The 25473-nt window shown below is 39.6% G+C and overlaps 1 protein-coding gene across 10 annotated transcripts in view; it reads right to left on the bottom strand.

Moving 5' to 3' along the window:
• ppp1r13bb (protein phosphatase 1, regulatory subunit 13Bb) overlaps nt 1-25180 on the bottom strand; it is a 29904-nt gene extending 4724 nt beyond the window's left edge. For 2 of the 10 annotated variants that reach the window (XM_016671882.1, XM_016671887.1), the window contains exons 1-14: nt 19802-19952; nt 17253-17400; nt 16466-16585; nt 15204-15274; nt 10366-10467; nt 7700-7874; nt 7271-7470; nt 7023-7187; nt 6241-6433; nt 5681-5809; nt 2841-2974; nt 1638-2088; nt 559-1325; nt 320-457 (exon numbers count right to left, since the gene is read on the bottom strand). In XM_016671882.1, the coding sequence (XP_016527368.1) occupies nt 320-457; nt 559-1325; nt 1638-2088; nt 2841-2974; nt 5681-5809; nt 6241-6433; nt 7023-7187; nt 7271-7470; nt 7700-7874; nt 10366-10467; nt 15204-15274; nt 16466-16585; nt 17253-17400; nt 19802-19945 (2937 nt within the window). In that variant the 5' untranslated portion in view covers nt 19946-19952. The other 8 variants (XM_016671889.1, XM_016671890.1, XM_016671891.1 and 5 more) reach the window with 8 other exon arrangements.
• Nucleotides 25181-25473: the final 293 nt, after the last annotated feature.

Here is a 25473-nt window from a genome sequence, read left to right as displayed (position 1 = left end):
AATTGCTGCTGCTAGTCTGAAGGAGCTGAGTGGGGCAGTCACTGGGAGGCAGAAGTTCAGCTGGAAAACTGCAGCTTCAGAGAAGAGCTGTGTTGAAAATGCGGCACTCAGTGAGAGCAACCGTTTTCCCATCCTGAATGGTTGCCACGGGAGATTAGAGGATTTCTCAAACATGCATGAAAGAATCATAGCAACACTTTGATTTTACATGAGCTCAAATTCCAATTCCCCCTTTAAAGTAAAATGCTCATGGGGTGTGAATATTTTTGCACAGCTCTATGAATGAAATGTACATAAAGCATTCATCCGAAGGACATACCTCATAGATGATCCTCTGAACCAGATCAAACTCTCCCTCTAGTGACGCATCAAGCAGCAGGGCTAAAGGATTAAACTTGACTCTGAAGCCATGACCGGTGCGCTCAGAGTCGGGCTTTTTCAGGTTTGTGCGCTTCTCCTTTAACAAAAACAGAAATGTCTTTTAAGTTAAGAAAAAAGTTAATGTATTAAAAAAAAATTAATAAATAAATAATAAGAGTACACTGCTGCTTGGCTCACCAGCTGTTGAGAAACTGCCGTCCCACTCTCCTCTGGACTGCTGACCTCTGGCACCGGGCTGGGCAGAGATGCCTGGGAGCCTCCGACGTTGTTGTTGTTGTCGTCTTCCGGTTCCTCCTCCTCGCCTGGATCCGCAGCTCCTTCCGGTGCCTTGGGTTCGTTGGCGTTGGCGTCGTTGGTAGAGGAAGCCTCAGAGCCTGGTTCCTCCCCTCCTGGTGGTGGCGGTAGCTGCGTCTCAGGGAGGAGGTTGCCGTTGTTTGTGTCAGCCAGTGAATCGCCTCCCAGGTATCCGGGTGGAATAGCCGGCTGATAAAACGGTGTTCCGTTACCGGCGCCGTTACTCCCACCTGATCCACTGCCACCATTCCCCTCTATGCCTCCAGCCAAAGTGTTGAACCTCTGGTAGAGAAGTTTCTGGATGTTGGGTCCGCTGGGGCCCTCGGGTTCTGTGATGGAGCTCCGTTTCTTTAGTGGTCTTGGAGCGTTGGCTAGCTTTTTACGGAGCACTTCCAGGTCTGCGTCGCTCTGGTAACGGAGCGGGGAATGGACCATAGGCGTAAGCTTCGTGGGACTGAGTGGCCGTGGGATATTCTCCACACTGGGAGGAGGTGCCGATGGTTGGAAGCTCTCCGGATCATCAAGTTCTCCGTCTACAGAGTCGTCACTGCCGGCGAGGCCTTGGAGCGCCGGGAATGCTCCACCTGCCTGGACGTAAGGCAGGGGGGATGCTGGTGTCGAGCTGGAGGAGAGAACAGGCTTCCCGTAGACTAGATGTAGAAAGAGAAGGTGGAATAAAGGCAAACAGGGATTTCAATCATTTTTTTAAACATATTATTACACTGCAAAAACACAAAAAAGTACTAGTTATAAGTGCAATAACCTCTATCGGATTATTTTACACATAACTGTTTCATCAACATTAAGGAGTTATTGTCTTAAAAGCTCCTATTTCATGCTGAAAATTTACTTGTAACTTAATTATGCATTATTTCAAGTGTACCAAGATATTTGCACTAGAAACTAGACCGGAAATACTTGGTTAGATTTTGAGTTTTTGTAGAAATGTTCTTAAGTCCTACCCGCTTTAACAGCAGGCTTCGGCGGTTGGCTCTTTGGCGCAGCATGCTGCAGATACATGTGATAAATGGAGCTCGAGTTCACGGTAGGTGGGCCCTTGCGGGGCGACTGAGGCCGCGTTCCTCTGTCCGGGATGAAGGGGCGCACCGCCACGGCGGGCGGATGATCCAGACGCTCGCTCAGCGCGGGAGGGAAGAGCGGAACGTTGGGCTGGAAGGTGGGACTCGGCGGCACGGAGATCCGCTGCTGGATCTGCTGAGAGGAGGAGCCAGTGGAGGACGGCACGCGGGGCCACGCGGGCGCCGGGGGGTTTGGAAGGGGCCGCGGGGGCGGTGCATCTTTGCGGCGCTCCAAGGAGCTGGCTGGGTTTGCGGAGGTGAGGTGGGATCCGTACGGCGGCGGCTGCGGCTTGGTTATGGCAGGGGAGGACACAGCAAGTTTTGGATCTAGCACCTGAGGAAAGAGCAGCAAACAGACAAGAATTATTATTATTATTTTTTTTATGACGAATCAAGTGACAGGGTTCTGTAGAATAAGATATCATTTGCATTTGGTTAATTGAATAAACATATTCAGTTTTTGAAAATAAATCAGCTTGACAAGTTATTTGATTGGAAGCAACCTGGTTGCAGTTTCTGAATGACAATATTGATAAAGGTAAAGGTAATTTTATTTCTATAGCACATTTTCAGCAACCGGGCAATACAAAGTGCTTAATGTACATCGTATGTAAAGCAATTTCTTAAGATACTGCAGACATTGAAATCACGATTTGATCCATTCTAAGCTGTAATACGTAGCAAAATGTTGTGTGGATGGAAAAAAAACAAACATTTAAAACAAAATGAATCATGAAAATTAAAAGGCAAAATTGAACTTCTTGTGTAGCTGATTTTGTTGTCAATTTAGCAAAAATAAAACACACAAACCTCTTTGATTATGTTTAAAAATATTTATTCATACAACTATACAATGTACATCAGGTACGATTTGCTTGATCTCTAATGTTTAGATCTTATATTGTGATTGTTTTCTACAGTTTAAAGTCTGATTTGACAGTTTTATCTCAGAGTGATGATAAATTTGTTCAAAAATGAATATTGAGATATTATGGTCCTCACAGGTTTAAAAAACACAATTAAATTGGCCGTAACTAATCAAGGTTCAGAAGATTCATTAGTAAAGAATAGAACTAGACAGCTTACCTTTTCTGCATTTGGGGTGACGGGGGAGCCTGAGGTGGGGCTCTTGCCCTGACTGTCGGCCCCCGAGTCTCGTCTCTCAGGAGGCTTCAGAGTTGTGCCGGACTTGCCTATGGTGGGCCAACCAGTGTCATTAGCTATGACAAAACCAGGGCAGAGTAAGTATGTTACAAAATATTAATAAAAATACTAACCATAGTGACAAAAGTCGCTATGCAAAGCGACAACTAATCTGACTTCAATGTTTTGTATGAAATGTTTGGTCAGGGCTGTGCGGGATTTTAGTGAGGGAAAGTAAATATGTTACAAAGTCAGATGAAGGAGTCAGGATTTTTACATGTTGATCCTATTAACCAGAAATCATGAAGTGACAGACAAAATGAAACTATTTTCATGGAGGTGGCTCAGGAAGCTGTGAATCAGAACCACTTGATGGGGCGTTGGGTTTTGATTCAGCCGTCCCATAACGGGATGTTTTACCTGGTTTTTGAGCTCTGAGCCAATCAGATGAATCAGATCCATTGAAAAACATTCTCAAATCCAGAATAGATCATTAGCTGCTAAAAACAGGTTCCTTCATTTATTTCCTCTTTGAAAACGCTAAAATGTTTTCTCAATTTCTTTGTTTGGCATCTAAGCCATAAGTCTTGTTTAAAACCCTGACCTGAAAAGCTTAGTGACAAAAGATGTAAAACAGCTCTTTTATATTTAAATGAGTCGATTAACTTAAATCAATGACTTGACAAAAAAAAAAGGGTGTAAAGTTAAAATAAATGAATAAAGAAATATACAAAAATATTTTAAGAATATTTTAAGTCTTATTTTAAGTCTTTTTAGATCATTGAAAAATGAATTAAGTGTCCTTTTCCAATTTATCCAAACTTATCCAAAATTGAAAAATAAATCTGATAAAATTATATTACATGGTTTTTAAGGCTGAAGAAACCCTATGTTTGCTTCTGACATTGATAGGTATACACCGATCCAGCGAAGAGATACCTGAACCCAAATCATTTCTGGAAAAGTCCTTCAACTTAATATTTCAGATGTCTAGATGGCCTAAAATCTGTCTGAATAGATATTGATCAAAAACAGGGCTAAAACAAATATTCTAGAAAGAAAGACTGATCAATAGGACAAAAAAATCCTGAGGTCCAACTTCACAGCAATGACAATGGATTTGCATGCATTAGTAGAATAGAATAGCATGTAGTTGCTGCACTTGAAGTAAGACGTGCGTTCAGGCTGAAATACTAAATATTTTCATTAGATTTGAAGGGCGGGGGGGAAATCTCTTTTACAAAGGTGTGTCTTTTAGACAGCAAAGAAAGGGCAAATGGAAAAAAAAAAAACAGAAAAAGAAAAACAGAACAGAACAGCAGGAGTAGATGAAGACGACAAAGTCGGAAAACCAAAATGCTGAAGTTCAATGACATGTTTAAGAGATTTCATCAGATTTCTTTCAGGTCTTAGATCAAGTGGAGGCTAACTTTATCAACAAAGCCGAGGCATATCATGCTGTTGGAACCTTCAATAAACTGAATGGGAACCAATAATTTCTACTTTATAAAGCAAAACTTTAAACGGTCAAATTGAAACCGCTCCGTTTTTCCCTTAATACAGTGATAAAGGCATTTTTGATACTTGAATCCCACTTCATAGTGATAAGGAAACCTTTTAGATTCAAGTCAATATCTTGTGCATGCAAAGTGTTTGACAACAGCAAATGCTTCCTAGGGTTTGAGATGTCACTACATTCGCATGAAGGTTAGTGCTACAACAGGCCATCAAGGAATGTTATGACACTGAGGAAAATAAAGATAATTGGCTGATTTGTGTGTGAAAACAAACGAGGCATTCAACTCTTCGAACCTTCTCAAAACTGTAAATAACAGGCACGGGATCAGCAGTGCGTTGATCATAGTCTCTCTAATAAATCCAAACATTTATTTTTGAATTATTTGAACGTGCTGTTTAACTGTTAATAACGTTAAAATAAATAAAACGTACAGAGTTTTATAAAAGTATTAATACCCCTTAAAGTTCTTTATTTTGTCAAATTACAACAAACTACAGTGCATATGTCAATTTAAGAAAAGACCAACACACAGCAGTGCATAAATGTGACATTCAAGAAAAGGACAGATTTTACAAATTAAAATCTGAGGGGAAAAAAAAAAATACAAGACTGTGTGGATCAATACTGTGTAAAAATTGTTTTTATTTGCCATTATGGCTGTAAGCCTGCAATATTGTAACATATAATATGCTTCGATTATTGCTGTGGTTATATGTTAAGATGAGCCTCTGCTCCAGTCTAAAGTATTTTGCAGACTATAAGATGGCTGCCTTGTAGTTTTGCACTAGCTTTACATTCTCCCACCTGGGTGGTGGCTCTCTGCAGCTCCTCCAGAGTTACCACTGGGCTCTTGGCTGCTTCGCCGATTACTGCTCTTCTCACCTTTAACCCTTTGCTCTTGTTCTTCTTCACAGGTATGCACTGCTTTTTGTTGGTCTATCACACAAAATCCTAATGAACTTTATTAAAGTTTGTGGTTGTATTGCGTTAACATTGTAATATTGCAAAGGGGCATAAATACTGAACTCTGGCAATGTACTGCATTGCTGGTCTGCAAATATTGGAGGAACTCATCATAATGCAATCACTTTAGTATAAAAAACACAAATTAGTTTCTGAGGAGGATTTCAAGGATTCCAAATAACTCTCTCTTTTCTCTAATCAGGAGTAAATTATTGAATGCATACTGAGGATCCTGTGCTACAATCAAGAGAAAAGGTTCAGTCGTTGCCCCTCCTTTGCATATGCAGCTCTGAGCACTCACGGGACGTGCCGTCAGAGCCTCTGGAGGCTCCGGGGCCCGGGTGTGACTCTGGAAAGGACGGGGGCACCGGGTCCACAACGATGTCTAAATCAGACACTTTCCAAGGACCGGGAGGCTTTCGCACACCGTCTACCCAAAAGCCCAACCCCCAATCGAAACAGAGACATTACATGGACATGACAGAATTGGCACAAGGAGAGACCAGGACGGACAAAGAGAGTTCACACGACACAGGAAGAGAGTGAAGGTTAGAGAGGAGGGAAACAGAAGTCACAGAGGTCAAGTCAAAGCTGAGATCTAACAGTTCAGATTGGGAAGAAACGGCTTCGGTTCATGCAGGAAATGTTCAACGTGAAGAAGTGAAAAAGCCGGTTTGTCCCAAAGTGCATGCCGAATTCCTGCTGATATCCTAACAGTAAATGTATTTTTAAGTCACTGTTTTAGTTAGGGATTTTGCTTCCGACACATCGGGTGAAATAAAACCTTGTACAGTTTGTTTATTTATTTTTTTTCTTTTCCTGGAAACATTGTTGTTCCTGATTCTATGAAGTTCAGCCCACCTGATTTAGGACGACCCTGGTTGGCTTGGTTATTCACACCCAGTGCTTGAGGCTTCAGAGGGTCAGGCGGTAAGGTGTAGCCCCCATCCTGTCGACTTGGTACCGGAACCTGGATGTAGGGCCCAACAGCAGCAACCCGACCCAGAGTGCCAGGGGCCGGTTGGGGGGAGGGAGGCCCATTGGCTCTATTGAGCTGTAAGGAGAGCGTCAGACACATTTCAGACGTTATGATGGAGAGCTATGGACACTGTCAGAGCGCCTGAGGAAACCTGCAGAACTGATGTTGGAGAGATTTTTAACTCTCAGGCATCAGTTTAACTGACCAACTTTTAAAACTTGAGAAAAATATCCACCCTAAAAAAAAATGCATTAAAAAAAAAAAATACTTTTTAGTATTTTATTTTTTCTGTGTAAATCTCTTAAACAGCACCAGCCCTTCTCAAAACTACCAAACAATCAAGAAATTTGAGAATTTTAACTTTTGACTTAAAATGTCAGTCTGGGTACTTAATGTCACGTTTTATTAACATGTCTTAATTTTCCAATCATATGTTTGGAGACAGTTCTTTAAAATGTTTACATTTTTTAAGAGTGAGTTTTTTTCAGATTTTATATTTTTGTAGTCTAGAGTAATGTACTGCACTGTAAGTGTCTTTGCAGAGCTGGGAGGGTTTAAGAGATTCTTGTAAAGGAAAAAAGAAAAGACAACAGTAGAAATGGACAAAAATATCCACGATGATGCCTGAAGGATAAAGAGATGGATTGAGTGTTCCTAGTCTTACAGGGAGATTTTCTTTTTGACGTGCCTCAGCTTTTTTCTTGTAGAGGCGTTCCCGCAGCTCGCTGATCCGCTTGTCCATGAGCGTCACCTCCATGTTGCGCTTGTTCAGAAGCTCCTTCTGCTGCTGCAGCTTGCTGTTCTGCTCCTGGTTCAGCTTGTTCCGAATCTGAGGAGCAGAAACGCCGTCATCACTGCAGCCTGAAGCAAAGCAAACCCCTTGTGAGCGGCGAGAACACGCAGAGCATTTACCTGGAGTTCCTGGTAAAGCTTTCTGAGCTCCAGGGCCGCTGCGCCGGTCACTTGGCCACCCAGGCCGGTCTGTATGCCATTGAGCTTTCCTCTTCGCAGGTCTTCCAGCTGCAGGCTGAGCTGCTCCACCCTCAGCACGGCCGCCTGCAACTCGGCCTGCTTCTCTTGAAACAAACTGGTGACTTGTTCGATCTCTGCTGCTGGATGTTAAAACAAAAATCCCAATCAAACATAAATGCTATTTATGTATATACTAATAGTCATCAGAAGGAAAAAAAAAATGCTTTCTGGAAAGCATACAAATAAATATTTCTAAAGTTCATCTTTCAAAAATCATTGCAATAGCTGATTTATGTGGTATTACTACCAGGATATTGACTTGAAAAGGAAGAAGGAAAAAGTCAGAGTACATTTGGTAATTTTACATACACAAGTTGCCGTTGATGACCTTGCTGTAGTCCACCTGGCCTCTCATGGCTCGGATCTTTTTGAGTTTCGCCTCCTGGCTCTCCACACGCTCCTTGAGCCTCTGCAGCTTCTCGCTCTCAGACACGGTTTGCTGCTGCCGCCTCTCCTGCTGCTTCAGGTAACGCAAACGTTGCTCCTGAAAAATAAATAATTGGATTATTTTTTTTTTTTTTTTATATCTGTAATATTTAAAAACAAAACACAGAGATAATTATTTTTACCAGGAAGCGCAAAATGTGGCCACCCAGGGCCACATTCAATGTTTTATCAGAAGGGCAAAACATCGACCCCTGCTCCAACAAAACAAATTACTCTCGCGGGCAAATAAAACACGCAAGATACCATCTAACACAGGAAGGGGAAGAGACACTTTTAAAGGCTAAACAGGTCTAGCGTGTTTATTAAACTGGACACTTCATTGTGTCAGGAGGGCTGAAGAAAGGGTCAGATGACTTCATCTCTACCCAAGTGAGAATTGCTCCAGTTAGGGTCCTAAAATAAGAACCGACAAGCCCGAGTTTCCAAATGACTGCAGGGCCTCGAGTGGGGCCTACTTTTCACACATCACAACAAAAGGCAATACACCGTTGTGCTATCTGGAGGTCTACAGTGGCCTTTATCCTGCATGACTGATCAGCAAAACCACAAACGCAAGTCGGGGTAAGATTGCGATAAACGATAAAAATGTCGTTTCGAGACCATGTTTAAGTAATATAACGGTAATGGCAAAAATAATAATGCAAGAACACATTCTCAAAGATCAATGAAGTTTAAATTCCAATGAACATTTAACACTGGAACTGGAAAACATTTTAAATATCCAAAATAAATAAAACAACAAATAGACTGAATATTTTTAAGTCTTTGTAAACAAAATTGTCCCTCAAAAAAAAAAAAAGGGATAGTTGAGACCAAAACATCCAGCTTTTGGTAGGAGAATGTGAATGAAAATCATAGAGTTTGTTTTAATTTATCATGCAATTAATTGATTTATTGATTATTGTGACAGGCCTATTAACAACAACAGTCAAAGAGGCTTTCATGGGTTAACATTTACTCTTGAAATGCCTTAATTAATTTCATGTTTCTTCATGTGTTTAAAGTCTTTTCGTCAAAAGTCACGCTACAATCCGTCCAACTGGTTACACAACAGCTTGGCCCCCTTTTAAGGTCACAAGAGAATCTTTGCATGACACAAACACATAAGCAGTTCACTGGACTTCTGTGTCCTGAAGTTAACCGAAGCAAGTGCAAGAGAGTAGCCATCAGCTGGCTTTCCAACCATCCGGGAGATCCATCAGCTAAGCATTTCAGATCAGCTCAAAAAATGAATAATCTGCATCATATTGAAATATGTGGATAATCCTCAAATTGATTTAAAACATAAAAGAAGCTGGGTGGCTCAGTATGTGATCCATGCGCTAAGGATACAGTCCTGGGTTCAATTCCTGGTCTCGGGCCATTTGCTGCATAGCTTAATGATTGATTGATGAGGTCCGAGTCTTTTAGCATTGAAGGCCTATTTACCATCACCCTCATTTTTACTTTTTTCTGTAAAGGTCCAAGTCAGGACTCTGAACCAGGCCACTCCAAAATAGCAGTATTCCTTCCAGTCAGAAGAAACATGTTGGTAAAATTAAAAGATTTTAAACCTAAAATGTGTGAATGATTTTGGGTAAGCTTTATTCAATGCAACAGCTAAAAATTATACATATCCTCAAGCATAGCGAAGAAGCTTCTTTACTTGCAAGTTTCCTGTTGCAAGAATGTTATATTTAATACTGAAGCATTAAATATAAAAAAATTAGACTGAGAATCTCACGCTTAGTCACCGGCTCATGCTTTTCCCTGAAACAACTGTCTTTATCTACCCATGAGGTCAAATGCAAATCTAAAAAACTAAACACCATAGGAAAATGTCTTGTGCTTTCATTATGCAATTGTGTTTTTTAAGAAATGCTGCAGCTGTTGAGCACAATGATGGAAAAAGCACCAAAGACACAAACATGGACAAGTAATCTGAGTACTCCCTGAGATAAACCATTACAAATCATTAACCGTCATCATTTCTTTAAAAACTTATATCAAGAAAATTTACAGTGATATGTTGTCTTTTCCTGGTATAGATGCTCCCACATGGAATGAGGCTTTTTTTAGGTTTAAGTGGAAAAACAGAAAGTATATCTGTAATATTTTTTGTTCAAACAGTGTGTAGGTCTGGTTTACAAAACTAAATTCTACTCCTCTTTTTCTTTCTTTATGAAATAAATTAAAAAGGTTTCAACTAGATGTACATTGTATTTTTTTATCCTTATGTTTTTGTTTTTTTTTTCTCTCCAAAAGTTATACATTTATAGTCTTTTTGCTGAGAGTTCCAGAAAACCAAAATTAAATTCCTTGTTTGTGCACAGTTTGGGAAAATAAAGTTGACTCTGATTCGTTTTGACATTAAGTGGGCGTTAACGTAGGATTAGACTCCACTAAATTGAACACAACCATTCAATTTAGAGGAGACATGAAATGCAAACAATTTGACTGTATTTTTCTAGTCCAAAAAAAGATACAGCAAACAGAAACTTGTTCTGGAAAATAGATTGAAAAATAAAATAAATAAAAAATGGTTTTACCTTTGCAACAAGCATCTGCTGCTGAGCCTCGATCTGGTGCTGCTGCCGGGTGGCCATCTCCTGCAGCTCTGACAGCGTGAGCTCCACACGCTGATTCCCTACCTACAAAACACACACACACACACACTGGTCAAGACACTAAAATCTAAACATAGTGATCCCAATGTTGACACGCACCGAGATGTTACAATGAGTGCTGATATGAGTGCCCAGAGGGCGGTTAAAGATTTCCAGTCAGGTGAAGAGAACTGATGGGCCTAATTGTGCAGAACCGTCCCGCTTTCTTATAAACACAACTGTCTGCTGAGTAAATATAAATAAATAAAGCAAAAATAGGCTTAAAAATATTAGAGCTTAAATTCCCATTACTAAGAGCTGCCGGATTCAGAAAAGTTCACGACCGGAGATTTTGCTTCTCCCCAGGAGCTTTGATGAGTAGGATGCTTTACTTTAGCGGATACCCGGCTTTTTCGTCCAGCCACAACATCGAGGTTTAACAGCTCGGAGCAAAAAAAGCTGGAAGAGCTGAAAGCTGCCACTGAGACACAGCGTGACGTGGCGGTGTGTCCTAAAGCCACCACTCTGGTGAACGTCCCATAAATCTGCACGTCAACGACAAAATTTAAAAAAAAATTTAAAAAGTCACTAAGTGCAGAATAATACATGTGGCATCCAAGTTACATAAGCAAAAGCACATTATATAAAATAATGAAAAAAAGTGCCAGAGTAAAATACAAACTGACAAGTTACACAAAATATTCTATTTGTATAAAGTTTAAAGAGATATCCGATTCAATTTGGCACAACAGAGAGTCTCTCTTCAGACATTATATGTAATGAAGACTCAGTGAGACGATGAGACCAATGTGCCATTTAGTGTCAACAGCTTAATAACAGTTCATATGGCAGAGAGGGCATCACAATTACACAGCAGAGCTCCAACCAGTCAAATACACCACATTAAGTCTCCAGGAGACATTTCTTACAGTAAAAGGAAACTTTGACTCTACAGCCGTCCACAACTCCACCACATCAGATGTGGACCTTCATATCGTTTCCTCAATACTATCCACAGCTGGGAGTTTGACACAAGTACAGATTATGCTTTCTAAATAATGGGAGTGGGGTGAATACTTGCATTGGTATCATGTAAGGGTGCGATGGAAAAACGGCTTCTAATCGAAATGGGACAATTTTGAGTTGACCAGGCGGTTGGAAACTTAAAAGTAATTGTTTTTCTGTTCAGTAAATGCTACCAGGTCATGATAAACACAACACTGGTCAGTGTAGAAGAAGTTACTGACAGAAAGGTAGTGTATCCAAGTTAAGATATTTTTAGTACTACTGAGGTTTTGAAGCCTCACCAGGAAACATTCAGACTGACAAAACACAGCTCGCGTTAGTGAAAAACATACTTTGAACATTTAATTGTAGTTCATAATAAATACTTTGCAGGTTAAAGCTTTAGAAAAGCTGAAAATCAGAAACAAAACGTTACCTGAAAAATAGTTCACTGTTGACATGATGTAGTAGTTATGTTTTGACGATTGTAAATAGAGGAGTATAAGTTGTGTATCAATAGTGATAAACATTGGATGAAAAAAACGCTTTTGAAAATTGGATAGTTAGAATATCCAATATCTAACTTGGATATTTCAGAATATTGAGAGAAGCCAAAGCTGCAGGGGAAACCTTTCAACCAGCGAGCTGGAATCCACAAACATTTTACTCCGAGGTCAACATCGTAAACACTGCTTATAATCTACTAAATCAGCACCTTGTGACATATTTTATAGGCTGCCAATTGGTAAGATTTTTTATAGTCATTTTAACTACTGGAGAAATTCCCCTCTCCTTTGTTTATGCACCTCAGTGCGGTTCACAGACCTCCTCCAAATTTAGCGTCTCTTATCTCAAAACAGGCAGCATTCCTGACACAAAGGGATCCGAGGAGAAACTGGATAATAACGGTTCACATGATGCTGAGTTTACAGGATTAAAGCACCAAACGCTGACAAACATCTGCTAAACTTCACAAATGTAAAAAAATAAAAACTTCCAAATAAATGAAGCCAATAAAGATAGATAAAGATATTTCAACAATTAACTAAATTACTTTTTTTTTTGACTTTCTATAATTTTTTTTTAAATGTTTCTAGTTTCTAATGCAAATTCACAAAATTTTGAAGGAGAAAAAAAAAAATCAATGGGCCCTAAATAACGTAGGATTTGCAATGCAACTACAAACCACTCCAATAAAACATTTAGGTAACAGCATCCATGTACAACTATCTGTAGAGGCTGCTGAAATATTAATAACTGTAGCTTTCACCACCACACCCATCACAGTCCTCCTCTTTATCTACAGAAAACAATACCAACATAAATCCTGAACGCTTTCAAAACAAGGCAGATTTTTGTTATGCCTTCACTCCTGTTTTCCTCCAAACCAAACCTCTGAACATCCTCCAAAGATGCAGCTGCCTTTGAGTGAAGGAGCATTCTCAGTGAACTCCAAGCTTCTCTAAACTGCTTTCCTGACATGCTTGAAACTCTCCCAGACTTCCTCTTCGGTTCGGATGTACAGAGAAAGCAGATGGTGCCAGACATGTGAAGGTGGCCTCCTTTTAATGTGGAATACTAGCACAGAAAGAGTTCAGTTTGCTGCTAAAGAGATTAGCAAGAGGATTACTGTGAAAGTATCTGTATTATAGGAGCTAAAATAGCTGGACGGGTATGGACTAACTTGATTAATGGAGATTAATGCAACTCATCTCGTCAGAATAAAACACTGCTTCTTTTCCAGAGTGATTTTCCTTTCTACATTTCCATTTCTCTGAAATATTGTGCAGGGAAGCAGCAACATTAAACTCAAAACATGCCCCGATGTCACTGCACTGTCGCCAGCACAACTCAGCCAGTCTGTCCCAACATGGCATTTATTAAAGCATTCACATGAATGGCTGTCTGGAAGAGAAAGGAAGGAACGATGGAAAGGAAGCTACACTCAAACTCACTCAAGCAAATCTGCATCAATAACAATTCACCCGAGGAAGAAATTCGAAGCGCATGCAAACCTTTTGATTATGCTGCCAAAACAAATTCTTGAATAAAATCATGTATTTATACCAGAGTCCACAGAATAAACCAATTGAAAACCACCTTATGTCTCAAAAGGTGTTTATTTTACTTTTCATTTGATCTGTCGAGATAGCTAACCGTCTGTTAAGCGTCTTTGAGGACAAGATTTTGTAAAGGGCATAAATCTATATTTATTCCCTTCATGCGAGTCTGTTGCAAACAGCAGCCTCCCCCAGTAGACAGACGTGATCCGCAGAGGAGCAGCCTGTGGAAATGCCGAAGAAAGCCAAAGAAATTGTCCTATTTGTGACAATTATATCATCCAGAAGGCAGTGTGGTAAAGTCCTGTGAATCTGACACATGGGAGAAACTGACATAGATAAGTTCTGACAGTCAGGAGGCTTCTGAGAGACATCCATGGTGCTCCCGAGCGCCGACAGAGTTCATTTCATCCACTGGTTCGTGTTATGATAGATGTATGATGTTGGTGGTGCATCTTAAGGTGACGGAGACTTTTGAGAAGAGGAATCGAGATAAAACGCTCATTACTATCTGGGCCTCATCATTTTTCACACAGAGTCTTGAAATTGCAAAGAAATGTATGTGTGCTTATCTCAGCGGTACTAGAACATGACCAGGTTAGGCTTTAGAATATGAGTTATTATGTTCTTTGGAACAATTATATCATCTAGAAGGAAGTGTGGTGAAGTCTTGTGAATTTGACACATGGGAAAAACTGACATAGATGAGCTGTGACAGTCGGGACGCTCCTTTTAATGACTGTAAATTCTTCTGTCATATTAGTAAACCAAAGTTAATCAGATTTCCTTTTTAAATTATCTATCTATCTATCTATCTTACACAGACTTTACGAACTAAAATAATGTTGAAAGTCCCAACTGACCTAACAGTGGAAAAGCTTGGGTCTATTTAAACGCGAGTCAGGCTGTGTCTATTTATAGTGCATGTAAATATCTGGTTTGAGCTGTGTATTTATTTGAATGCAGACTATGAAAGCATCCAACATGCTGTGCAAAATATTATATCAAAGCATTGGTTGAATACGCGATTGTGTACACATTACTGTATAATGCATCTCAATATACTGTGCAGTTCTACTGAGAACACTGGAAAACCAAGAGTAATCATTTTGTACTGCAAAGAGAATTGTAGATTACAAATCTCTCCAAACTAATGACAAAACACAAGGACGTTATGTGCCATCTAAATACTTTTCATTCATATTGACAATATTTCCACCCATCAACGAGAGAATAGTAAAAATGGTGCAGCTGCTCTAGAATCAAATAAGCTGAAAACAACAAAACTCCAAGCCTCTCATCTCACCAGATACACTGGCTTCTTGTCTTAACCCTAAAGGTTCAATTAGTTACATTTCCTTGACCGCAACACTTAGATGCAAAATCTGGGACAGATGGTCGGGCAGAGAGAGGATGTCATGCCAGAGGGAGCTCTTAACGGGAGTCATTCGCATCTCCAAGTGGACACATCCTGAGAGCCAAACATGCACACACCATCGTCCAATGGACATGACAGCAGAATCATACACGCACTATTATTTTTCCTTTTACTCCCAAGATAGAAGGTAGAAACAACTGTCTGCAAAAACATACTTCAGACTTAAGTGTTATCAAAAACACTCTGGAAATGTAGGCATGTTTATGAGCTACATATACTTAACAGTGCATAATAATAGGTGACTAAAGAGACAGTAAATTATAAGCTTTACTTCTCACCCCATTCTCATTGTGCTTCTCTCCAGCGTTGCCACTTCTGCGACCAGTTTGATCCTGAGACTGCTGACTCCCTGCAAAACAAACGGGCAACAGCAATCGTCACTAACCAAGAAAAGAAACGTACAAAAACACAAACAAGTGTGCAGATACGTGCAGCTTTGAAAGATAATTAACAATGAGTGGAACAGACTGACAGACTGAGAAAAGCTCAAAGGAAAAAAAAAAAAAAAATGGATATGGGAAAACCTTTGCTTGGGAGAAAAAAAAGGGGGGGGAATGAGATTCAAACTAAGGTGGAAAAGAAAATTCCTGTTCTCTTTGAAAACTTCTTCATTTTCTGTTTTTTTCCCCTGTCAACTCCATGATTTTGCCAACTGTTCACAGTAGTTTTTTAAGATGCACAACATATCGGCATTCATTTAAATCCAGCAACCTACAAAATTGTAATTAATACATCCAATATATGACAAAAGCATGTTTACCAAATGTGTCAACTTATTAAATACACAATTACACTTTTAAAACTGACCATCATAAATTAAAGAAAATAACAAATGCATTATACTTTAGCAACAGTAGCTCCGCCCACTCACTGATGGGTAAGGCTGACTGACAGCACAAGATGAAATACGTACACAAAACATATCCAAGTACTTTTAAACACATTCTGAACAATTACGCATTTTGCATGCATCATTTAATTATGCATTTAATGAAATTAAACTCAATAAAAATAATTCTTGCAATTGGGTTTATTTTATGTACGCACAGACAAAAATAGGATAATGTACTAATTTGATGTGCCTTTGGCTTAATGTGCGTGCACATCTTTAACATACCTAATAAGCTTTAAAACTAAAATATTTTGTGGTGATCTTTGATAGATGGGATTTAAATACAGGATTATTTCTGGTTTATTTGGCAATGCTTCAAACACATGCAGCTCAACAATATTTTTGAGAGTGAAAACTGGTCCAACCCACCCCAAGTAAACTCGCTCATCGTTTAAATGGTTGGAAAGTGGCTTAGAGGAAAACACACCCGAGGACATTTTGGTTGTCAAACATTTTCTGACAAAAGTGAAAGAAAGCAAAACTGTCCCTGTTGGGGCTATTTTGATTTTTATCAGCACTCAGGCTTTGACGTGCAACAACACAAAACAACTAAATCTGTAACGCAGACCCAGACCGTCACAAACTTAAGATGACAGCAGTGTCAGTCGTAAAGAGCCAACTTGGAGTCAGGACTTTCCCCACACACACCTTGGTCACTGCTCTCGGTGGGAGAGTCTTCATGGCGGAGAAAGAACTTGACTTCTTGTTTTCGAGGCCCCCACTTCTGCAGATGTTCATACATCATGTGCTCAAATGGGATCGCTCGTTCTGCAGAAAAATGATTGAAAGCAGGAAGACGTCGATTAGCTGGGACTTAATCTGCCTGCAAACAACAAGGTAGTAGGAGGAGATCTGTGGATATCTCCAAGAGTTTTAAGTATTTTGGATGTCAATGTGACAGCCCATTGTTTGCAAAAACAAAAGGGTGGAATAAAGCAAGCAAAAACACCAGAAAGATTTTAGAGGGGGGAGCGATGGATTATTAAATGTCAGCTGAATCTTATTGCATAACTTGGGTTTAATAACACCCTTTGTTCGGACGTAGAAGAAAACAAGGGGCTCTGATCTAAAACTACTCCAGTGTGTCAGGATACTATGATGGCTGTAGATTATCTGGATGGAGAGAAGTCATGACAGTCCTAAGAACTGGAACCTGAACTTGAAGCCCATTATCTTGTGCTGTAATAATATCTTCCTTTTTTTCCATGTTCTGTCTTTTTCACTAAAGTCATTCATGCATAACTCAGCTTAACACCTTCTTTAGATTGAGTACACTTCTGGAATAAGACAGCAAAAATGAAATTCCTGTGCATGAAAAAAAAAAAGTGTCAGACTCAGCAATAATGGGCTTCATTGCATTATTTTCATGCACTACTTGAAGACTGTGTAGATTAGGGCAGATCTATGTACTCCCAGTCTCCCAGGCGGGTCTCACCGTTGCCTCTCCAGACCTCAGCCAGGTGGCAGCCGCTCTCGCCGGGCTCTTTGCAGAACTCCACGACATCGCGGCACGTCGTCTCGGGCGTGATGGGGACCTCGGCCGCGGTCTGCTCCCCATCGCTGAGGTACACTGTCAATATCATCTGAAAGACACGCGGAAGGGATAAATGACCCGGGGAAGAAAATTTTTAAAGCATAAATAGCTAATGAAGGAAATAAACAAAGAGTCCATCGTTGTCTAAAGGTGTGGTGTGAAGGCTGGGGCTTTAAACACTCAGTGACGTACAAAGCCCTCTGTGCTGATGCTGCGTTATGCTGCAGACCATCCGTGACTGATAGCTTGAACTGCTGATATGCACGTGACTGTGCCTGGCACTTTTCTGTTTACATAGATTAAGGCCCAATACTGTGGTGAACATGCAGTTCAGGCTGGAAGGGAACACAGAACAATGTCTCTACTTGCATTTGGGAAGATAATTTTCAACTAAAGTTCTTAGAAAAGGGAGTTTAGAAGATAGTGACGACGCATTTATTTATCTTTACAAACCTAATGTTCCATGTATATCACCGAAAGTAGGAAAACAAGCATATAAACCGGTCATCCTACCTTGGCAGGTGAGATGACAATGTACCCATATAGCAAGTGATACTTAAGAATAAAATATGTAACTGATAAAAAAAAACAAAAAACAGTAAAACAAAAAGCAAAATAATATTGTCTTCTGGAGTTGTGCCCATTACCACATTAACTATGAATTTATGTTTGTTACAAAAACGTAGGCTTTTTGTGCAAAAGCTACTCTATATCACTGCTGTACTTTTCAATTCAAAGCAGTCCCATCTGGCACTAAAGTTAACAAGATGTTGTCTTTTGTCCACATAAAACAAATGCTGTTTACTTTAGCCTTGAAGATGTTTTCAAGTTAACAGCTGCTTGGGTCAAGGACTGAAACGATTAATTGTGTTCACTAAAGGAAAGATATTATTGTATTTTAGACTGTCTAATATAGTATAATGGGCGCAAGAGATCAAATAAAAAAATCTGCTAAAATGTGCCACAAAAATCCGACTGGTTTAAATATGCCATCTCAATAAATTAATAAAGCCAATAAATCTGAAGAATATGACGAAACCCAGGCTGCACATTACCCGCAAAGTCATCTATGGTAGTTTGTGTTTCACTATTGCTTATTTATTGTCTGTGTGCTTCTGTCGGTCTTCACCAGGTTCTTAAATCTCAATGAGGCATTCCTGGTAAAATAAAGGTTACATACGTCCATGATGTCAGACACTCAGGGCACTGACAGGTCATCTCTGACCTCCTCCTCAGAAACACACGGACCTCCATAACAGAGGAAAACACTTTTCACTCTGCCTTCATCACTGCAAGGCAAGCCATGGGAGCAGTCCTTCAGCTGAGCGCTGAGAAACACTCTAAATCACAAGTCTGCATCATTTTTCAAAACCATAACCAAAAGAGAGGTATAGGTCTGTATAAATGGACGCAAAAGACCAACAAGGTAGTTTAAGGGAAGGAGTTGGCAATACGTGATCAAGGAGGCACAATTGGCCCACTGATGCTCCAACATGACAGATTTAAACTTTCTCAATCTTTGGGCACATATGCTTGTTTTTCTTGCTGTAGTAGTGAGAACACACTACATGTTGGCTTGACGTTACTGGTAACATGAAGCGAAAAGGATTAAAGATGCACCTTTCTGTTAAATGTGACAAGTCTCGCATAAAATAAAGAGCTATGCCTTAAACAAACTCGGTGTTTACATTTAAAATAAAGTAGTTCACATTTACATTTGTGAAAAGGGCTCCAGTGTCCGGTTACAGCTCTGCAGCGCCGTCATATATAATTTACAGTCCAGTCACTGAGCTACCTTTAAAGTGTAACTCCAGGAGATTTCCTGAGACAAATGACTCAGAATTTCAATGATGCAGACATCTGATTCATTGACATTTTCAACAGCGGGCTAAATTAACCAGCATGATCACTTGTTCTCCGAAGCCTGACTAATGCGACCAGAAGCCCAAAGGTTCTGCAGCACGTGCAAATATTTTAGTTTGGCTTTCCTTTACAAGTATGACAAAAAAACAACAACCAACATCTATTTTGATGCTGCTTCCAACCATGCTGACGTGAACTATTGCAGATAAGTTGAGGGTGGTGACACCTTACTGGCACAAACATTTTTAGATGATGACTGGGAAAAAGAATGACGCTATACATCTACCTCATTTCGAGGGAGAATTGAGCACATTCCTCCTTGTTTACATCTTTTAGAATACTTTACTTTGATGCAGATTTTTTTAGCCAACAATTAATAATGTAATTCTAATTGTCTGCCTCCAAACCAACCTACAATTACTCAGGCTTATCAGGAAAACAAGTTGCAAATTTAAACTTAAATCATCCGCTAATAAGAATAAATAACATGACAGAAAAAAATAATACAAATCTGCACAGGGAAAACAGCAGCTCAGAAAACAGGAACTCCAGTGATCCTGTTGAAGGACCACTGGAGAAATACCAACCGCCCTCACTAAGTTCCGTCTGCCCATACTCTTGTTTCTCTTCACCGCCCTCCGTTTCCTCTTGATCTTCTTTTTTGGCAGCGGCTGGTGTTCCTTTGCCCAAATAGGGCTCTCCTTGGAGAGGCTAACAAGGCCACGCAGCATTATATTCACAAACCTCTTCATCATGGCGCTGCTGCTGCTTTTGCAGTCGTGGGACTTAATCGTTATGCCATCGCGAGCAGACTTCTAAAGCCGACAGCGGTGCGTGCATCAGAAAAGTGCTGCAGAGGAGACTTGGGAGGGAAAAAAAAAAAAAAAAAAACGAGCAGAGAGTAAAATGCGCATATTGCGCAAAACTCTGAAACAGGAGCTCACAGCTAGCTTCTGCTTTTGCAGTCGTGGGACTTAATCGTTATGCCATCGCGAGCAGACCTCTAAAGCCGACAGCGGTGCGTGCATCAGAAAAGTGCTGCAGAGGAGACTTGGGAGGGAAAAAAAAAAAAAAAAACACGAGCTGGATGTACAGTTCGGGGAGGGAGGGATAGATGGACGGATGGGGGGAGAGTGAGCAAGAGTATAACTAACAGTAAGAGGAAGAGAACGAAAAAGAGGGAGAGAGGGCAGAGGAGGATAACGAAAAGACTTTCTGACAGAAGACTGTGGCTGGGATGTGGTGCTGGTTACCGTGGCGTCATGGGGAAAAAAACAACAAAAAAAAAGGATGGGATCGGTCTTTTCCTGGCCAAATATGTAAAGCAGCATTTTATAATATGAAAGTAAGGAAGAAACATTCTAAAACCTGATTATTAATCAAAGACCTTGACAGAATTGTAAATGAAAACAATTTTCCACAACCTCAAGTGAAATTACAAGAATGGCATAGAATCTTATTGAAAAGCTAAACCTTTAGTTGATCTAATGATGATTCAGATTGATGTTCACTGGGTAAAAAAAAAAAAAAAAAAAAAACGCCGCACGTATAAAACATGAACAGGTTAATCCAGTAAATGATAAAGGCCTCAGGTCAAGTCACCCTATTTTCACTACTATATTCACCTAATGAACATTGTTGCTCTCTGTAACCTTTATGAATCAATTTACTCGCGTTGTAGTTTTGGGTTTTGACGATTTCTGGCGATAAACGTAAAATCACAAAACCATAAGCATTACTTAAATTTATGGCACAACACTTTTAGGTGTTTTTATATTGAACTCTGTTTTCCCTGATTGCAACTCTAAAACCCTTTTGAGGCTATTAAATGATCAAACATGACAGATAATGACCTCCAGTCAAACAAGTCTTAGTGAAACTCATAACCACAGTTGCTTACAGAAGCCTCTTTTAAAATATATATAAAAAAATACTTTAAGTAAATATTACTATGTTCTGCCCAGAATGGAGGAGGAGGCAATAACCTTTATAAACCCAACGACGGAGCCTCTGTCACAACTCCCCTTGTTTCATCAATTGGTAGTCAGGGCGGGTACAAACTGATGCATGGTCAGTACGAAATGTCCCATGGCAGACTGCTCTTTTAGTCTGGTACAAAATGATAAAGATTGCAAAAACGCAAGAAAAATGGTGAATGGACAAGACAACCAATCACTGTTTGAGAAAAAACAAACAAACAAAAAACATAAAAGTCTCAGCTGACATAATTCCTGGTTTGATGAGTCAAACAACCTTTTTCTCACTCAAGTCTTATCCTGCGCTTACTCACAATAAAGTGGAACATGAGCAGGAGAATGATGCTGCTTCATGAAAAGCAGTTTCAAAATAAAACTGTCCTAAAGCAAGATAAAACAGTGACACCAGAACACAAGACTTACACAGTCAAAACCATCTGAGCTTTATCGCAAATGATTGACTAAGTATGTTTGCCAACTGCTTCAAGCTTTTTTTCCCCCCCCTCTACTTCAAATAAAAGTGGAAAAAAAAAAACATAAAATATTCTTTTAGAACTTGAATGATGCCAGAAAAAATTTTCTGCTTTGAAAGAAAAGCATGTATTGCATTGTAGCCAAATACCGAGGCAGAGGAATGAGGTTCTATTGTGTCAACACAGGTTATTATGACACCATTGAGGATAAGAAACTTGTGGGAAGGAAAAATATTCAGGACTCAGTCGGTGTTGCATGAGGCAGTGGTAAACAACAGGAGTGTCTACATGGCCGTGGTCGTTTCCAAGCATTAACTGCACGCAGATTTAAACTGAATAGATTTGATTTCAATCTTTGGATGACTCGTGAACGTTTCTTTGTGATTTGTTGCTGCATATCATTGAATCAAAAGGTTTTAACAAGCTCCTCTCATAAGTAAGCATCAATAAACCGGTGTGCTTTGATGGAAGGGCTTTTTTTGAATCTGGATGTCACAATTCTCTGTATTTAAACACAAACAATACTGAAAAAGAGCCTCAGTATGAATGAAAAATTGAAACACACACAATATAAACCTGAATAAACATTGTTTTTTTGTGTGTTTTTTTTTTTGCTTTGACCTAAACAACGTGGCAACAGGATCTTTCCACATTGAATAAGCAGATTTAAGGCTTGCTTTAGCTGATTAGGAAATTGTTCCAGAGCATTTATGCAGGTTTGTTTGTTAATATGCAGCAAGTCTTAATATTTCACATTTAGAACATGAAGCAGATTTGACAAGGTCTTGAAAAAGAATAAAAGAAAAGCCTCAGCTTGCAGACGAAAAGGTGTCAAAGTCCAACAACGTCTTATCCGCCCTTCATAAGGGAGTGCTTCAGAGTGAAGGCTGACTAATGTCCATTAGGACAAAATTTTGAAAGCATAATCAATAATGTATTTTATTCAAGCAGCAAAATAGAAACAGGCATCTTAAACAAATGAAAGTTGCTAAATAAATTAATACCTGACTCTATCCATCTACTCATATTGGGTTTGATAAAAAAAGAACAAACAGTCACAACCCTGCATATTCAACTACGAATACTTTACTTTTTTATGACAAGCGCTTTCAGCATGGTGGCTCGCCTGGTGTTGCTTTTAAAGCAACTAATCTACAAAAGTGAGAATATATAAAAAAAACAAAAAAAAAACAATGTTTACTTTTTCCTCTAAGTCAAGCTTTGCTCAGTTTCGCAGTGTGAGATTAATGCCTCTTGACAATCCACTCAGCTCAAAAGCCGCCCACCCCCCCAACAACAGAGCGTTAGTTGACGCAGTCGCACAGACCTAGATCTACTGAGGTCTCATTGGCTGGCCGAGTCACACGAGAGAACCGAGTCCCTGTCTGCTGGACTAACTCTTTGACTCCGTCGATATCTGGTTGGTGCCACAGGATGCAACTGATCGCCGAGGCTGTGGTCGCATTTGGACCGGAGGAGGTCACCACTGGAACAAACACAGAGCGACTTTGTACACTTGAAAGCTTTAAAAGGCTCCCTGTGTTTGTTTCCTGCAACTCTTGGATAACAAACCAAATATAAATTACCTCCTTCTATCATTAAATTATGAATCCTGCATTCGTGTTTGTTCTCTCTTCTGAACAACCTACAGAGTTGTAATTTTCCACAAAATTCATCCTCAGCACTGACAAACAACAAAGCCTTAGTACTAGAGTTGCAATTCAGATATTATATTCAGCACTGCACACAACAATAAAACCAGGTCAACACAGGGTAGAGAAAAAAATGTAACAAGCAAAAAACAAACAAAACACTCCTTTGGGTACGCCAGTGCCTTTTTTTGTTTAAATAAGTTCTTGTATAAAGTGGAAAGGAACCAATAGCAGCAGAGGTGATAAATGTTTCTTTTATTTGGTAAAATGTATGAAAATGTGAATGCCGAGTTAAATAATATGAAATATAGTAAAAAAAAAAAAAAGTACCCAGATATTGCTAGAGTGTTACCTGAATAAGGTTCTATTAAACAATCAACAATTTAATAAAAAAAAAAAGACAAGATGTCTTTAATGTATTTTATGTTATAATTAGACAAAAAATTGTGCAAATCATACTGTATTTTCTTATTAGGCTTCAAACTGGCATTTATTAAAAGTTAAATTGCAATAACTTTACACAAATACAAAATATGGCATAGTTTATGATCAAAACGCTGAAGCTTTCCGTTTTAATAAAGCCATTTTTTTGGATTAGCCATAAAAATAGCTTTGGTTTTTATTCCACAGCTGTGTTTTAGGTTGGTGTGAAGTGTAAATTGTCTTAATTTGAGAAATTAACAATAAATATTATGAAAAATGAAACCAGCATTGTATTCCACTGTAAAAAATATTTTACAGTAAGGAACTTGGCCTTTTGGCTGAATTCAAGAATTTAACAATTCCAAGTCAATTAAAAATATTAATTTCAGGTAAATTAAAACATAAAATATGAACAGGTTTTGTAGAACTCTAAATTGACTTTTTATTGGTGATATTTTAAGAAATTTGATAAAATAGTAATTTGGGTCAGAATATATGTAAAATCAGAAACAGGAATGACCCCAAAATCTAAATGCTTTAAATGCTATCACTTTTTATCATTCAAATAAACGATTTATTTTAAAAAATAAGTCTTTGGAAAAATTTCACCTACCTAGTGAAAGCACATAGGATTTCTGTATAATTAAGCACACAAATCAACATTGTTAAAAGGCGATCATACTCACTGGCATCATACTGGCAGCTCTGGTAAAACCAAACCAGCGTGCACGGACGAGCGTATCTTCAATAGCACCAATGCAGAGTCAACCGAGACCCACCTTGCAAGAAATGGGCTAGGATAACTCCTAAGTGACAACCAACAAGGCCTCAGTACTCTCTGTGAACCAAAAACAGTAGAAATGCCTTAAGTATCCTGAACACAAACATTGCACAGTAGTAGGGGCGTTGAAACCGAAATAAGTTCCCAGTGTCATGCGGCGCAGTGATTTAAATGGTCCAGGCGTGGCTCTGTATGTGTGGCTACAAACAAGCCGATGGTTAGCGCGGTTGCGTTAAAAACAACATTTAAAAATATAAACCATATTAAACTACTACGATGACTCACCAATGTCAGAGACGACTCATTGTTTTATCAAATAAATCCTTGCTACGTCGCTGGTAAAGGCACGTAGCTAACCCAGGCAGCTGTCAGCGAGCCAGCTAGCGATAGCTGCTAATCTTGTTTCGGAGAAGGCTAAAGGACTGTACGCCAGCGAGTCTCTCTGCGGCCGCTGGTCCAGTAGCTTGCATAGACGACACGGGCCGTAAACGGAGCCCGTCTCAGATTAAAAGAAACAAACCCGAGTCCGTCGAGGTTACGTTACTTCTTTATGAACGCAACCATCGTTAGCGGGCTAGCGATGCTAGTTGTCGAAAATACAGATAGCTGGAATCCAGTTGTTGTCGATGGGAGGGGCGGGACTTTAACACAGCAGCGACGCTTTCACGTTAACGTAGAATGTGAAGAATGCAACGTCAGCACCAGCCATGACAGGCAGACAAAAGACAAATCGTCCTAATCTCATAATAATAAAATAGCGAAAAAAAAAAAAAAAAAAATAGATTTAAATCAAAGGAGGCAGGCACGTGCAGAGGAGGGGGGTTGGGTGGGTAGAGGTGCTTGAGCATCTGCCCCTTTTGCTCCTTGCCCCCAAGTGCCCTTTTGGTCAATTTTTTTTTTGGTATTAATATTTCCTAAGCCTTCTTCTGACACATAAGAACATGTACTAAAATT

This window comes from Poecilia formosa, unplaced genomic scaffold (genome assembly GCF_000485575.1).
Source record: "Poecilia formosa unplaced genomic scaffold, Poecilia_formosa-5.1.2 Scaffold53, whole genome shotgun sequence".
NCBI lineage: Eukaryota > Metazoa > Chordata > Actinopteri > Cyprinodontiformes > Poeciliidae > Poecilia > Poecilia formosa.
The sequence above is the reverse complement of the archived record's forward strand: the minus strand, read 5'-3'. Positions and strand labels throughout refer to the sequence as shown.